The following is a 16,313-nucleotide window of genomic DNA, read 5'->3' as shown; positions in this document are numbered from 1 at the left end:
TTCACACGATTGGTATCATTTTGAAGCTCGACCCTTTAGACGACAAATATAAAAAAATTGTCCAAAAAACATTAATTTTTTCACTGGACACTTTTCTACAGGGAGGGGTCGCTTTTTTCGCCAATATTTTCAAAAGCCATCCCTTCTTTTCAAGTGTCTAGCCTTAATTTAAACCTATGTCACTTCCAATTTGGCGATGGGCACAACAGCTAATGCATCATGTTTTTTTTGTTTTTTTCTCGCTTTCTTTTCCTCCTTCGCGGTATGGGTTTGAGCCTGCCTACTACTACTTTTTTTTTGCGCTTGCAATTTTCCTGTTTTGCTCAACCAACACCTTTACACACGCCTTCACTTTCTTTTCTGCCTTCACTATTTTTTTTTTTTTGTTCAACACACCCCTCTAAACACCCGGAGAATGCCAGGTACCCAGGCTAGTCAAATATAAATGAAAGTTTGTATGAGGATAGAAGGAAACAATTCCTTATACTACTTTGTTGATTGCCAATTATTTTCCAATGTGAGATATTTTATGTATAATTTTAATCTACTTAATTTTAGATTTCATTGACTATCTACAGATCCAAACTGTTGCTGAGTATATATTAGAAGACTTTGTGCACAGTTCACTTTTTTACAGTGTAGTAACTATGCAATTATTAGTAAGATAGCAATACACATGAAAAAAAATTGAAATTGTTTAAAATATCTCAATGATGGCATATATAATGCCATCATTGAGATATTTTAAACAATTTCAATTTTTTTGCAATTAAACTTGATGATCTAAGAATAATTTTTTTTTTTTAATTTTAAAATCTGACTAAAAATAAGGAATTTATGATTTTTGTGTCTTCCACATGTAGATATTTTTCACTCTTTTGTCAAAATTTTGCACCACATTATCAGAAAAAAAGATAAAGTAATAAAATTGCTATATAAGTGTACTTTTTTTTGCAAGGAATCCGTGTGCAATACTGAAAATCTCCAGAAATTAATGGTTTCAAACTAATCTGCAGTAAATGCACATATGTTGCGATTCCATAAAAATTCTATGTATCCATTAAAAAAAAGTAAAATTAGATAACTAAAAGTTGAATTGTAATGCATTTTATGTATAAAAAACTGAAACTAGGACTATTAGAGAAATTAATATATTGCAGGATTTATTTGATATTATTGTAGAAACTGCCACCTGTCTTCCCAAAATGTCATTAATACCTGCCACCTGTCTTCCCAAAATGTCATTCTCCCTTTTCATGCAATTACATATGAATACACCGAAGAACTTGGTAAAAAATGTACAACAAAAATAAAAATTTACTGTACAATAATCTTAAATTTTAGAAGCATTCTAACGTTTTAGCACGGTTAACTATTTTTTTTTCTATGGGAAATAAATCTCACGAGTCCGCCCCCCCCCCCCCCCATTATGTGTGTGTGTGTGTGTTTTTTTTTTTTTTTTTTTTTTTTTTTTTTTTTTTTTTTCCACACAGTGATCACCACTTATCAAGGCCCGGAAGCCACTCAGGGATAAGGGTTATTGCAAGTACATTAAGTTAGTGAGGAGATTTGCTGAAGTGTTTACTTAAGGGGGCGGTTTATTAGGAATTTGTTAACATTGGACTTGAAGACATCCAAGTTGTAGTCCGGAGGGAAGCAGGCAGACGGAACAGAGTTCCACAGGCGTGCAGTTCTAAGAAAGAAGCTTTGTTCATGGAATCCGCGTTTTGATTTAGGCACAGATATAGAGTGGGGGAAATTTTTCACAGTGGATTCAGCTAGACGGGTGTTTTTCGTGAAAGATTGGCGAGGGGGGGACCAGAGATATGAGTTCAGACGAGCATCTGCCATGGAAATAACGATAAAACAAGGACAGGCTCGCAACGTCTCTTCTGTGGGAGAGAGGTTGCAGGGTAGAGAAAAGGGCATCCCCCACTAAGCCACGAAGTCTATTTTGTACTCTGTCAAGGCAGGATAGGCTGTTTTTAGCAGCTCCTGCCCAGATATGGCAACAGTATTCCATCCTTGGACGTACTTGGCTTTTATATAGATAGAGAATTGCATCAGTAGTGAGATATCTTCTCGAGCGGTAGAAGGATCCCACCATCTTTCCAGCGACCTTGGCAACAGACTTGATGTACGTGTTCCATTTCAGATCAGGAGTAAAGGTCAAACCCAGAAGCTTGTCAAAACACGGAGCCTCACTCAGATGAGAGCCATCCATCACAATTGATGCCAGCTGGGGATCAGAGCGTTGATGATGTAAGGATAGGAGTTTGGTTTTGGATGCATTAAAGGTAACCAGCCACATCTTCCCCCACTGAACCACGCGCTCGAGATCAGAGGAGAGAGAATCAGAGAGAACTTTGTCATTTACAGCCTTTGATGTGTTGCCGTAGATGGTTGTGTCATCAGCATAGATGTCAATGAATGATTTAAGTATGTGTTTAGGGAGATCATTGATGTAGATCAGGAAGAGAGTTGGGCCCAGGATTGACCCCTGGTGGACTCCAGCATTTATATTGCAGACCTCCGATTTTTGTCCATCGACCACTACTCTTATGAGCCTATCGGAGAGAAATGATTTGATGATTGAGAAAACATTTCCCGTTATACCGAAGCTGGAAATCTTGTGAAGTAGACCCTTATGCCATACTTTGTCAAAGGCCTTTGATATGTCAAGAGCAATTGCCCTAGAAAGGAAGCCTTTATCAAGAGATTCACTTATCCTGTGGGATATAACCGTCAGCAGATCTGCGGTAGATCTTGCAGAGCGGAAACCATATTGTGTGTCACTAAGAAGGTTATTCCTGCTGAGGTGGTTGACTATTTCTCATTTAATATGGATTCCAGCAACTTACTCATAACACACAGGAGACTTATAGGTCTGTATTGAGAGGGAGATGACTTATCACCTGAATTCTTAAATATAGGGCAAACTGAAGAGGTCTTCCAGGGAGTCGGAAAGCACTTTTCCTTAAGGCAGCGCTTAACTAGTTTCGTAAGTATGGGAGCAAGTTCTGGTTGAAGCTTTTTTAACACTATAATTGGGATGCCATCAGGGCCAGTTGCTTTACTGGAATCTATGTTCTTTATTAGTTTGGCGACCTCCTGCACGGATATTTGTATGTTACCTAGCGTGTTCTGTGTTATAGGAGGAAATATGGGGAGTTGATGGCCTTCGTCGCATAGGGTAGAATTAGCTGCAAAGTTCTTTGCAAATAGTTTGGCCTTGTCTGACGCTGACGAGATGACCTCTGGTCCATTGATAATGGTTGGTATAGAACGCACACTTCTGTTCAGGATTTTATTTGTTATTTACCAAAACTGGTGGGATCCAAGCCGCTGATCAGCTACCTTGGATTTAACAGACTGGGCATATAGCTCTCTTGCATTTTTGATTACTCTTTTACAGTGGTTGCTGGCAGACCTGAAAGCAGCTTTAGTTTCAGTGCATCTATTACGTTGGTAGCTATGGAAAAAGTGATTTCTGTGCGCGATAACAGCAGCACATTCTGGGGAGAACCATGGTTGGCTGTTAGGTTTTTGTTGAAATTTTTTAGATGGTATGAATTGGTCTATGCCTACAATTAACCATTCGGTCAGATCTGATACTATAGAGGACACATCCTTTTTAAACATGGAGTGCAGAGGTAAATCAGATATGCATGTACGGAAGCTATCCCAGTCAGCCATAGAGTATCGGTATACAGTACGGTGGAGAAGTACGTCTGGGGGCTTCTTACATTTCGTTTTTATCTTAACTGATACGACGGAGTGGTCGGAGGATCCTAGAGGAGAATGAAAAGAACATGAACATAGCTCAGGGGAAGTTGAGAGAAAAAGGTCTAAGAGGCTTGCATATTGACCGGATGTATCGGGCACACGGGTGGGTTCGCGAACAATCTGAGTGAGGTCATAAGCAATGGCAAAATCAGGACAAAACCTTCCCTCGTCATCTGTCTTATTTGAATGGGTCAGCCATTCCACATTATGGACGTTGAAATCACCACATATGTGGATGTTAGCCGAGGGATGTGAAGACAGTATGTGGTCAATTTTCTCAGATATGCTCTTAAAGATAGTAACTCCGCTGTTGTGGGGCCTATAGAGGGCAAATATAAATGCAGTGGTGTTAGCAAGTGCAACCCTGAAGCACATATAGGGTAAATTAGGATCTTCTCTAGAGATATCCCTGCCACACGGAAGCCATCCTTAATGTAGGCACATATTCTATGCCCATGGCGATCTTGGGGGTCAGATTTAGCTGTTAAATTTGAGTATCCGTTAATTATGAACTCGTCTAGGGTAGTGGTCGGTCCTATTCCAGTTTCACTTAGAAATAATATGTCCGGTTTCGTCTCCTGTAATTGGGTTTCAACCTCTGGAAGGTTGGAACGTAGACCCCTGATGTTGGAGAAGGAGACCTGGTAGTAGGGGTCTACATTGAAAGATGGGGTTCTAGGTTTAATCGAGTTTTTATTCTGGATATATTTCATGTTGAGGTTTGGGGATTTGTGGAATAGGTCGGCATACTTGGTTAGAGCAGTACAGAGAGGGAAAGTAAGAGAGAAAAAGACAGGAAATTTTTTTTTTTTTTTGTAGCACACGAAAAGGTAAAGCCGTAACAATTACCCACTAGTATGGCATCGAGAGGCCCCACCAGAGACTACTGCATGGTCCAGATCCACTCACCAAATGGCAATACAGCAGTCCCAGTACTTTGCGCCTGCTGATAGGACAGCCTCCTTAGTGGTTAATCCAAGGTTCGGGTCCCTGACTATCAGGCGGATAACGTCAGCCCAGACAAACGTTTACCTCCAGCACCCTTACTAGTGACATGGCCACAAGGACAGACAGAGACAGAAAAATTTCCGACATCTCAGACTACTGGTCACCAAGTACTACCGACCTTTAAGCAGCTTTTTCTTCACCCTTTGTCAGAAAAATCACTCATTGAATGAGGACTGAATGACAAAATAGGAGAAGCGAGAGTTACTGGAGCTGCCGATAACACATCCACTGTATTATCTACTCTCCATTAAAAAAAAAAAAAAAAAGTGGGGGGGGGACAAGTGACTTATCTATATCTAAGTAGTAAGTCCGGTGCTTAGTTAACAATTCAGGACACTTTTGATGATAATGTCGCCCCATATTAATGGGTGGAAGTGTCGTTATCTATCGAGTTTAAATCATTAGAGTTTCATCTTATAAATTAATTAAAATCCAATAATTAACTATTATTAATTTCTAAAGTCGGCTTAATATTACTTTACATTCGAGTTTAGATAATTATTCAAGGTTTTAATTTAGGAGGTTCGTTTTCATGAGTAACTGTTTCTTTGCACTGTATTATATTTCGAATGTACTTGAACATAAGCTTGCAGTAAAAGTATGTATTAAGTATACTACTTAAATAAAGTCCTAACATTATCTATTCTATTAGAATAATTTCCGGCATTTTTTTTTTTTTTATCGTTAGTTGCCGGCATTTTGTTTTTTTTTTTATTGTTTAACTTTGTAGAATGAGGGGGGCGGATAATACAGACAAAATACACAAATAAAACACGAAACAAACACGTTTAAAAACAATCTAACATAAACAAAAAACATTTAGGATTAGTTTAAAAAAAAAAAAAAATACTTAACGTTGTTGCGCTAGAAGACTCCGTTCTCATTTTGTCAACTGGTAGCTGGCATATATCTTTCTAGAGTGAAAGAAGATTTCTACTTCCGGATAACTTGGTCGAGTGCCTATCTACTTATAGTATAACAGGCGTTACAGTCGTATGTGAAAATATTTAATTTACATTTTTTTGTTAAGAAAAAAAAAGTTCTAACGTTGAACGCATAAAAGAAAAAAAAAATTAACATCATTGGAATGCTTATTTAATTCTCTTTTCATCAATGTAATTCTTTTAAAAATTGACCAAAAATAAAAAAGATATGACTTGTATGTAATATTGCCGATGTCCAAGAAAATACAGCATACGCTTGTAATGTTAATATATATATATATATATATATATATATATATTTATTTATGTACATGTTTGTGTAATATATATATATATATATATATATATATATATATATATATATATATATATATATATATATATATATATATATTAGTGTTGGAACAGAGACTTGGAAAAATCAGAACTTTTGAGGATGTCAGAATCACTATCAGAATTGGGAAAATTTGAGCCTCATTTCTGATTTCAACTATTTTTCATCATGAAAATTTCAAATAACATGAATGAACCTTGTAAACCAGGTTTGTTTTTAAAAGAAATATAAATTTGTGTGTCTCACAAATTTCTATAAATTACAAAGAAAACATTTGAGAAAAGTATTTAGGGAAATTTACTCATGTAATATACAAAACCTCGCCACTACCCCAGTGTGCATTTTACTTTTTGCAAAAATAAGTATGAACATTACATGGGGTTTTACAGTAATTAAACAACTTTTTTTCAAGCAATAAATCTCTAATTCAATATTGAGAAACTGTAAAAGAATCCGAATCGGTACTCATATTGGAATTTAGAACAGATTCGGTAATTGTATCGGAAGCAGGGAAACATTTTGAAATCGTCCCTTCACTAATATATATATATATATATATATATATATATATATATATATATATGTTTATAGCATTGTATACTTTGCCTAGAATAATCCACAGTTTTTGTATCGTTGCTATTCTCAGTTGATGCAATGTTTGCCACTAGACAATGCACACAATAGACTTCAGATTTTACATTAATGTGTTCCTTTTTTAAGATAATGACCAAAGATGTATTTCTCCTAGTGTATTAAATGTGACCTTAGATATCAACCTTGAAATTTCTAAAAGTTGCGTTACCTACAGTGCCTAGCATTCTCAAATCATCACCCATATGGTAGTGGACAATCATTACCTAGGTGATCTGGCAAGGATTGGTTTGTGTATGTGATTATGCTGTATGTATGTATGCATATATATATATATATATATATATATATATATATATATATATATATATGTATATTTGTTTTTTGTTTCATGTTTGTTAGACTGAAAATGTCAAATTCATATTGTTAAGCATATTTTATATTTAGAAATAATATTTTGATAGAAAAAGAATTCTTTACTCAAAATTATCTTACAATCATTCACTCTATATATTATAGTTTATCAAAACTTTTTTTTTTTTAGCATATATGCAAGTTTTCAAACCAGTAATACAAGCTGTTATGGAAAGCTATCGTCCAACATGTGTTGTTTTACAAGTGAGTATTTAAATATTATAATTTCTAATTTATTATGGTTCTGTCCACACATCCTGAATATTTTGCATCTCCTAGTTCAAGGTGAAATTATAAAATCTCTCATTAATTAGATGTTGTATGATACCTTTTCAGATTGAACAGAATTGGTAATGGTTTGCCTGTGGTGATGTTATTCTTTATAGTTTGAAAGATATCGATGATATGACATTCTGCCATGCTTAAAAGAATGACAACACTGATACATAAAAGTATGATATATATTTGTCAGTGGAGGTAAACGAGTGAAGGAGGGTGCACAATGATTTTCTCAAATACCAGTCAACTGTTTATCTTAATTTAAGATTGATATTATTTATTTTGTTTAATTTTTTATTGGATTCTTAACTTTGCGGATTGCCAATTGTAAATCGTAAGCATCGCTATTTTCAAAAATACAACAACAACAAGCAGCATAAGGTAAAAAATAAAGTTTGTTTTTATTTTGTTCAATTTGTTATTGGATTATTAACTTTGCAGATTGCCGGTTGGAAATTGCAAGTATTGTTTTTTTTTAAATTTTTTTTTTTAAATACAAATGGCAGAAGGTAAAAAAAAAAAAAAAAGTTTGTTTTAATTTTGTTCAATTTGTTATTGAATTAACTTTTTTGAAGAAATCAACAACAAAAAGTAAAGTTTATTTATAAAAAAAAAGAAAATAAATCCTTCATTTCAAAAAGATCCAACATTCATTAATTGTTCATTGGTCGTTGCGTGCTCAATTTTGAATATATTTTTAATGTTTCAGTATTTATAAAAGCAGAAAAAATAACATCTAAAGTTTATTTATAAAAAAAAAAAGGAAACTGAAAAAAAATTTTTTTATATTATTGCATTTATATTGCCTTTGACTGTACTTATCTCCTTGGTTATTTGATTTAATTTCGTTCAGTTAAACAAATATTATGAGTAGCGGGATTGCACTACTGTGAAAGGAAAAGTTAAATACCTCCTTTCCTCCACTAGTTTTTGAGAGACTCTTGGGCAAAGTCAAAAACCCACTTCAGCCCCAGATCAGGATAACGTGAGGTCATGGAAAGCAGATGACTGATGTAATACGAAAGTAAACAGAAATAATTGTGTTCATGGTTTTCTATTTTGTTCTGCTGACCATTGTATCTCTGGGTACAATGGTCAAGATAATTGCCCAGTATGGGCACTGCTTGGACAGAAAGAAACTGCAACCTACTGTCTGTACCACTGTAAAGAAGGCTATGAAAATACATCAAACTCGTTATTCGATAAACAGTGTGAATAGACTTCTAAATCAGAGCACCTCACTTGGTAAGGGTTACCATTATAGACAGTTGACACTTGAGCATCATCAAACTATTCTCCAACAAAAACCAAAAAAGATAGCAATGTGAATGTAACGTAAAAAGCCTGCACCAGACATCATCCGATGTCAAGATTATAATGGGCGATTTTAATGCCAATCTTGGAGGAAATAGAATTAGAAATATTGTTGGCTCAGACTTGGTGAAATTAATGAAAGGGGAGAACGATTGGTGGAATGGTGTATGGGAAATATTGCAACAAATACATGGTATGAGAATCATCCAAGAAGAAAGTGGGCATGGATGACAGTGCAACCAGATCGATTACATTCTGATCCAATTCTGCTTCCGAAATGCAATCAAATCATCAAAATCTACGCTAAGAGCAGACTGCAATATATCCCTGTTGTGTGCACATTCAACTTGAAGTTGAAAATCCTTAAAAAGACAAAACATCAACCAAATTATTTCAAACTGTTAAAGACGGACAGTGCATAGTTTTTCAAAGGTAGTTAACAACAGATTTTCAGCCTTGGAGGCAGTCACCAATGGAGAAAGCCAATTGGAACAGCTGAAGAATCTCATCAAGGAGGTGATATAATAGAGCATCCATCTAAAACCTAAGAAATGAATGACAAGAAATTCTTGACAAAATTGAACAGTAGACGAAAAGCAAAGGATGGCCTCATCAAGTATAAATCCATAGAAAGAAATAAAGATGTCTGGTGAGGCAAAAGAGGCCTGGCTTAATGAGCAATGTGAGGAAATTAAGAGACAAAAAAATAATAGTAAGTACATGCACAGCAAAATCAATGGCATCACAGGCAAGAAATCATCTTCTCATAGTGGCTGTATAAATCAAAATATGGGAATGTCCTGATGGATAAAACAGGCATACTGAAGAGATGGGCAAAATATATTGAAGACCTCTTTATGACGACAGAAAAAATCAAACCGAGATTACCAAACCGATAGAAGGACCACAAATCTTAGAGGTAGAAGTTGAAAATGCCATCAGAGAAATGAATAAAGGAAAGGCTGTTAGACCAGACTCTATACCAGTGAAAACGTATGAAGTACTTGATAAAATAGGCGTTAATAAGCTATCTGTTCTTCTCAATAGCATTTATGACATTGGAAAGATGCCCGCGTATATGTTTATCTCCATATTCATCACACTCCCCAAGAAACCTGGAACAACCGACTGTGAATGTCAGAATGATTAGCCTAGTGAGCCATATATTGAATCTCCTACTGAAAATACTAATAATGAGACTGCAAAACAAAATACGATATGAAATATCAGAAGTACAATTTGGATTTGTCACAGACAAGGAAACAACAAATGTCATATTCATAATGACAATGCTGACAGAAAGATGTATAAAGATGCAGAAAGACCTACCTGTGTTTTATAGATTTCTCAAAAGCATTTGATAAAGTAAGACATGAAGACCTATTCAAAATGTTCAATAAACTAGACATTCATGGAAAAGACCTTAGAATTCTGAACAACCTCTATTGGAGACAAAAGCAACAGTTAGAATGGATGGAAAACACAGTGAAGAAACATTAATAAGAAGAGGAGTCCGCCAAGGGTGTGTTTTGTCACCAGGTCTTTTCAACCTCTATAGCGAAAACATACTGAGAGAAATTGAGGATATCAAATGAATAAATTTGGATGGACATAACATTAACCGTCTAAAGTCTGCAGACGACATTGTGTTAAGAGATTTTCTAACACATGCTGGATGTTGTGGTGGAAGTAAGTGAAAGTAAAGAACTTGCTTTAAACATTTTGAAAACGGTAAGCACGACAGTATCCAAGAACACCCAAGCTCCAACGTCGCAATGTACCAGTTAAACAAGTTGATAAATTCAAATATCTAGGCTACTGGATCACATCTGATAAAAGGTGCACTACTGAAATACAAAGTTGTATAGCCACAGCCAGAGTTGCCTTTAAGAGATTGTCATCAATCATGACAAACAGAAATATAAAAAAAAAACAAAAAAACAGAATATTCAGAGTCCGAACGTATGTACGGTCTGTTCTATTATATGGTTGTGAGTGCTGGACAATCACCAACAGCACGGGAATAGACTAGAGGCAACTAAAACTTGGTTCCTGAGGAGAATTTTGAAGATATCCTAGACAGAAAAGGAAACAAATCAAGAGGTCTTAGAAATGGTAAACACAGAAAAATCTCTAATAAGAATAGTATATAAAAGATAAATGAGATTCCTGGGCCATATCTACAGAAAAAACGGAAAAGAACAGATTAATTTGACAGGAAGGATTGTGGGTAGAAGAAGCAGAGGATGACAGCGAGAAACGTACATTGACAGTCTGAATATCTGGGCAACATCAAAAATGATAAACAACATGAATGCGTCAAGAAAGAGATAGATGGCAAGTTATCATCATAGCCATCAATGCCTGTACCAGGCAGGACACCACTTGTTGATGACACCCACGCATCCACCTGCAAACGTCTATTCTGGGATTTTGCATTTTTTTTAGCATCTTTGTATTTCTGTCTGCAGCTAACTGTTGCAGGTGGCCTTGAATCAATTAACAATTATTTTATTTTCAACAGTCATGCCTTGTTTCTTCAGACCAAATGTTGGTATCAAGTATGCCTCATTCCTGTCAGGTGATAATCAGTACATCTAACCCAGATATTCAACAACTGCTCAAATGTAGCAACCTATTGCCCATGGGTACTGACATATGTCTGGGGACAGAAACATGGTGGTCCTGTCAATGGAGCATCATAGGGCTCTACGAACAAATTTATCTTTAGTTGACCTTTAACAACTAAATATTTTCGTTTACTAGCCAAATAGAAAAGTTACTAGCCAAACCCAAATGATTTTAAGAATATAACATCTTAGTTCTGTAACATCATAAAGATATTTCTGTATATTTTTAAATAAGTGTAATTCTAAATATACTACAAAGTTTATGTTGATACTTGAAGATATAAACATTCTGATTTCTTCAGATGTTTTTTTAAACAACCTTCGCTAAAAAAAAAGAGTACATTGTTCTATTAAACTTTTATTGTTTAAATAATTTAACTTTGTTCGTTTATTAAAAAAAAAAAAAAAAAAAGTTGAAAAGATATTTTTCACTCAATAGTGAGCTTTGGAAGATTGTCAGTGAAAGAAACACAATCGCCAAAAGATAAGTATTTCATTATTTCTAGTTGCCACTTTGAAAAATCACTCGCAAATGCGACTGTTTCACTCGCAATATAGAGCCCTGCATCAGAATATGCTGACTGCCCCCCTGCAGAGACCCTCCATGGAGTCACCTGTTGGTTGTTAATGATGACTTGTGATGCTTAGAATGGGGTCATGGTGGTTGAAGGACTTGGAGGTCAGGGTTTAACACCCCTCACTTCCCAACATACCACTTTGTCCCTTACCTGGGCTAAACAGGCGGTCAGAGAGGCCTTATCTTGATCAATCGAAACATCTGGACACTGATACTTGTACAAACCCAGATAATGAAATGGAAGAAGTAATAAGGAAACCGCGCCGGTACGTAGCGTCACTTCAGTGCGTTGGTGGAATCGTCTTTGCTGCAATGTCCACAAGGCCGGATCTTCTGTGATCGTCTAGAGATTTCGTCTTTGGAGATACCGGGTGCTCGTTGACGGAAGCAGTTTCACAAGTAAAAAAAATAATAATGAAAACATCAGCACATCAAAGAATTTTGAATAACGAAGACTCCGGAGATTGGGTTATATAAAATGTATTAAAAGAAAACCATAAAAGCAATATATACAAACATATGTATATATGGAGTATGAATTTGTAAGCAAGCATTTAAACTTCTAAGTGGGGCTTCCACTTGCTGGAATTCACAAGTCTATTAACTTAACCCTTTTTAGTTATCGGGCAATAGGCGAGGGGGGAGAGAGAGAGGAGAGGTGAGGTGGCTGGATTCTCTCTGCTAATTCTAAATCTGAATCTGTTTTAATTCTGACTTTCTTGGTCTTTATATAGTAGAGCACTGGGCGGGGCGACAATTACCAATTCCTTCCCGACCAATCAGAATGCTCAATAACCAAATCGTCTGATTTTCTCTCATTGGATAATTTGACTGATGACAAAAAAGTGGCCACCTCCCTCAATCCAAGAATAATTCTAACTCCTCCCCGATCAACCAAAAACGCCCGATGGAAAATAACCAGTTTTCTCTCATTGGATAATTCGGAAACTGCGTAATACGCGATAACCGTGTAAGAAAACTGCGTCCAGAAAAAAAAATGCTTTGTGAATTCTGCCCTTAGATGTGACACTTGTCATTATCAAAGGGAATTAAGAAATTATTATTCTGTTAACTGTAACGTGCATCCAGGAGATAAGCGCCCGCGTGTTTGCGTGTTGTGTGGGTACGTGGGAGAGACGGATGAGGGGAAAAAGACTTACCTCGAGACCAGCTCAGCGTTACCGACCAAAAATAGAAAAGAGGGACCAAGATGGCGACCGCCGTCTTTTGTAAAGTATGATGTCTCGCAAAGTCACACGAATTCTCGGAATATGCAAATTTAGCCGGCCTAGAACGACGATAAAAGCGAGTGAGGGGAAAGACGTGGGGAGTGACGATTGAGTTGGCTGGGGAATCGTGTGGCTGTTGCTTCTTGTGCCGTGTTGAGGATATCTTACCGTGTTAAAGAGAGAGTCGGGCGCCATCTTTAATTTTTCCTTACATTTTTTTTCTTACAAGCTATCTCGGCCATTTGGCCTCTAGGACTATGACCGAGTCGAAATTTGACTTAAAGCTCATACCCGAGTTTGACGGGTCCACGTCCATCGTCGACTGGGTTGAAAGGGTCGAGCTGACGTGCGACCTTTGTGAGGTGAAAAGGGTACACACTGTAATTCCCCTGAGATTGGCTGGGGGTGCCTTGAGTGTATATCAGCAACTCAGTGCTGCCGAAAAGGGAGATGTCACCGCAATTAAAGCTGCGCTGTACAAGGCATTTGCCATGGATCCTTGTACGGCCTATGAAAAATTTGCTTCCCGAAAACTTCTACCGGAGGAAAGCGTGGACGTTTTCTTCGCTGAGTTAAAGAAACTCGCAGTTCTGTTCGGTGGAGGGGTGTCGGAGCGGACGCTCGCGTACGCGTTTGTGGCGGGCCTTCCCACTCGGGTGAAGCAGCTACTGAGAGCCTCAACCAGCGTTTCAACAACGACCATGGAACACTTGATGGAACGTGCTCGAGCCATCATCAAAGATGAGGAGGACCTGGGGGAACCAGTTGTGATGGCGACACAGACAGGCCAGATTGGCGCTCGGGAGATTCCGAATCAGAACCCTGCAAGCAATGGGAAATGTTTTCGCTGTGGCCGACGCGGACATTTTGCAAGGAATTGCACCAACAGGGGGCGTGTGCGCTGTTTTAAGTGTGGCGGTTTGGGGCATCTAGCCCAAAACTGTGCGGGAAACGTATCAGGGGAGAGGACGTCAGCGCCGCCCTGCTCCCCGAGCAAAATTTGAACAAGGCGCAACCAGTAATAACCGTCTACGTAAACAGGATACCCTGCTCAGCACTTCTCGACTCAGGCTGTTCGCATACTATAGTGAGCACCAGGCTGTGTCCAAGTTGGACTAAGAGGAAGATCAAAGTCACCACGATAGGAGGCGAGACCCAGACATGCTGTGGAGCTGGAACTGTCAAGATCTACACGGACACCGGTGCAGCCACTAAGATCAATGTGCTCGTGACCCAAGGAAATCTCCTGGGGTTTGACCTGCTGCTCGGATACGATGCCATCAAGGCGCTGGGGGGAGTCGCAATTCATCGGGATGGAAAGGTGCGATTCTTAGAGGCCCCAGTGTGTGCAGCGCTCCATATCGATCGGCCGGATTTTACAGTGGACTACGACTCGCGCAAGAGGGCCTGGATTGCATCTTGGAAGTGGACCGAGGGAATGGCACCGACTAAACTCAAGAATGGGGTTGCAGAGTACCCTATACCCAGTGAGGCCCGAGCAGAATACGAAAGGGAACTAAAGGCGTGGATCCAAGATGGCTGGTTAATCCCCTACCCTGAGGACAAGCTTGGGCCTCCGAAGGGTCTAATACCCTTGATGGCAGTAGTCCAGCATAACAAGTCGAAAGTACGGCCCGTGCTGGACTATAGGGAGCTTAACAAGCATATTGAAGCCTACACTGCCGATGCTGACGTATGCGCCAGTAAGTTGAGGGAATGGCGTCAGAAAGGCACTAATGTCTCAATATTGGATTTACGAAAAGCCTATTTACAGGTGCGAGTTGATGAGACGTTGTGGCCGTTCCAGACAGTTTGGTTCCAGGGGCAGAGGTACTGCCTTACACGCCTTGGCTTCGGCCTAAATGTGGCACCACAGATCATAAAGACTATTGTCAACACAGTATTGTCCCAAGAAAAGCCCATGAGGGACTCAACGTCAGCTTACATTGATGACGTATACGTCAATGAAGATGTACAGTCTGCGTCATGTGTCAAAGAAAAGTTGGCTCAGTTTGGTCTGGAATGTAAGAATCCCGAACGTTTAAGGGAAGGAGCACGTGTATTGGGATTGGATGTTTATGAAGAGGATGGCACCCTACAATGGAGGCGTGGCAGTGAAATTCCAAGCATCCCCAACCTCGTTACAAGGCGGACCGTTTTTTCTTGGTGTGGAAAACTTGTTGGTCACTTACCGGTCTGTGGCTGGCTCCGCGCAGCTGTTGGTGTGATTAAACGCAGAGCAAATTTAACAACCACGGGTTTGGATGACATATCCGATGATGTCCTACTAACTCTGATGATTAAAGAGACACTGGAGAGAGTGAACAAGAAGGACCCTGCCTGTGGGCGGTGGTGTGTTAACGGAGACAACGTAGGTGTGTGGGTTGATGCCAGTTCTTTGGCGTTGGGAGTATCGTTGGAGCAAGGAGGAAACGTGTTCGAGGATGCGTGTTGGCTGCGGCCCGTAACAGATTCTCAGCATATCAACCTGGCAGAGCTGGACGCTGTTGTAAAGGGGGTAAATCTGGCCCTGCAGTGGCAGTCTAAGAAGTTGACCTTGTACACAGATTCTCTCTGTGTCTACCACTGGGTGTCTGACACACTTTCAGGACGGACACGAATCCGTACCAAGGCAGCAAGCGAAATGTTAATACGGAGAAGGCTAGACACGCTAAAAAACCTGGTATCTGAGTATGGGCTATCACTGAGCGTCACTCTGGTGCCATCACATTGTAATCGTGCTGACCAACTGACCCGTGTACCTCACAAATGGTATGAAGCCGCGAAGATGGGAATGGAGATTACTGCTCGATCTTGTGCAGTTGCAATCGACCCATGTCAAATACAAAAAATTCATGCACAGAGCGGACATCTGGGTATCAAGAGGACCCTTTATTTTGTGAGGCGTGCATACCCAGCAGTGACCAAGATGGATGTCAGACAGATCGTCAGAAATTGTGAGGCTTGCCAGTCTATTGATCCTGCACCAGAGCGATGGCAGAAGGGTCGCTTGGAAGTTGAGAGTGTGTGGCAGCGGCTGGCCATGGATATTACCCATTACAGTGGCAAGCCCTTTCTAACTCTCATTGATTGCGGGCCTACGAGATTTGCGGTGTGGCGGCAGATGACCAGACAGGATTCAGCAAATGTTGTTCGCCACCCATCATCCATTTTTTTGGAGCGAGGTGCGCCGGAAGAGCTCCTGAC

General features: G+C 38.8%; 1 protein-coding gene across 3 annotated transcripts in view; it reads left to right on the top strand.

Annotated features, from left to right (window-relative positions):
* LOC145287841 (histone deacetylase 3-like) overlaps positions 1-16,313 on the top strand; it is a 653,483-nt gene that overhangs the window by 573,147 nt on the left and 64,023 nt on the right. For all 3 annotated transcript variants that reach the window (XM_080135715.1, XM_080135716.1, XM_080135714.1), the window contains one exon: positions 7,208-7,281. In XM_080135715.1, the coding sequence (XP_079991841.1) occupies positions 7,208-7,281 (74 nt within the window). The remainder of the gene's footprint in view (positions 1-7,207; positions 7,282-16,313) is intronic.

Source organism: Euprymna scolopes, chromosome 11 (genome assembly GCF_053919585.1).
Source record: "Euprymna scolopes isolate OS-2025 chromosome 11, ASM5391958v1, whole genome shotgun sequence".
Classification (NCBI taxonomy): domain Eukaryota; kingdom Metazoa; phylum Mollusca; class Cephalopoda; order Sepiida; family Sepiolidae; genus Euprymna; species Euprymna scolopes.
This window is presented reverse-complemented; position numbering and strand designations above follow the sequence as displayed.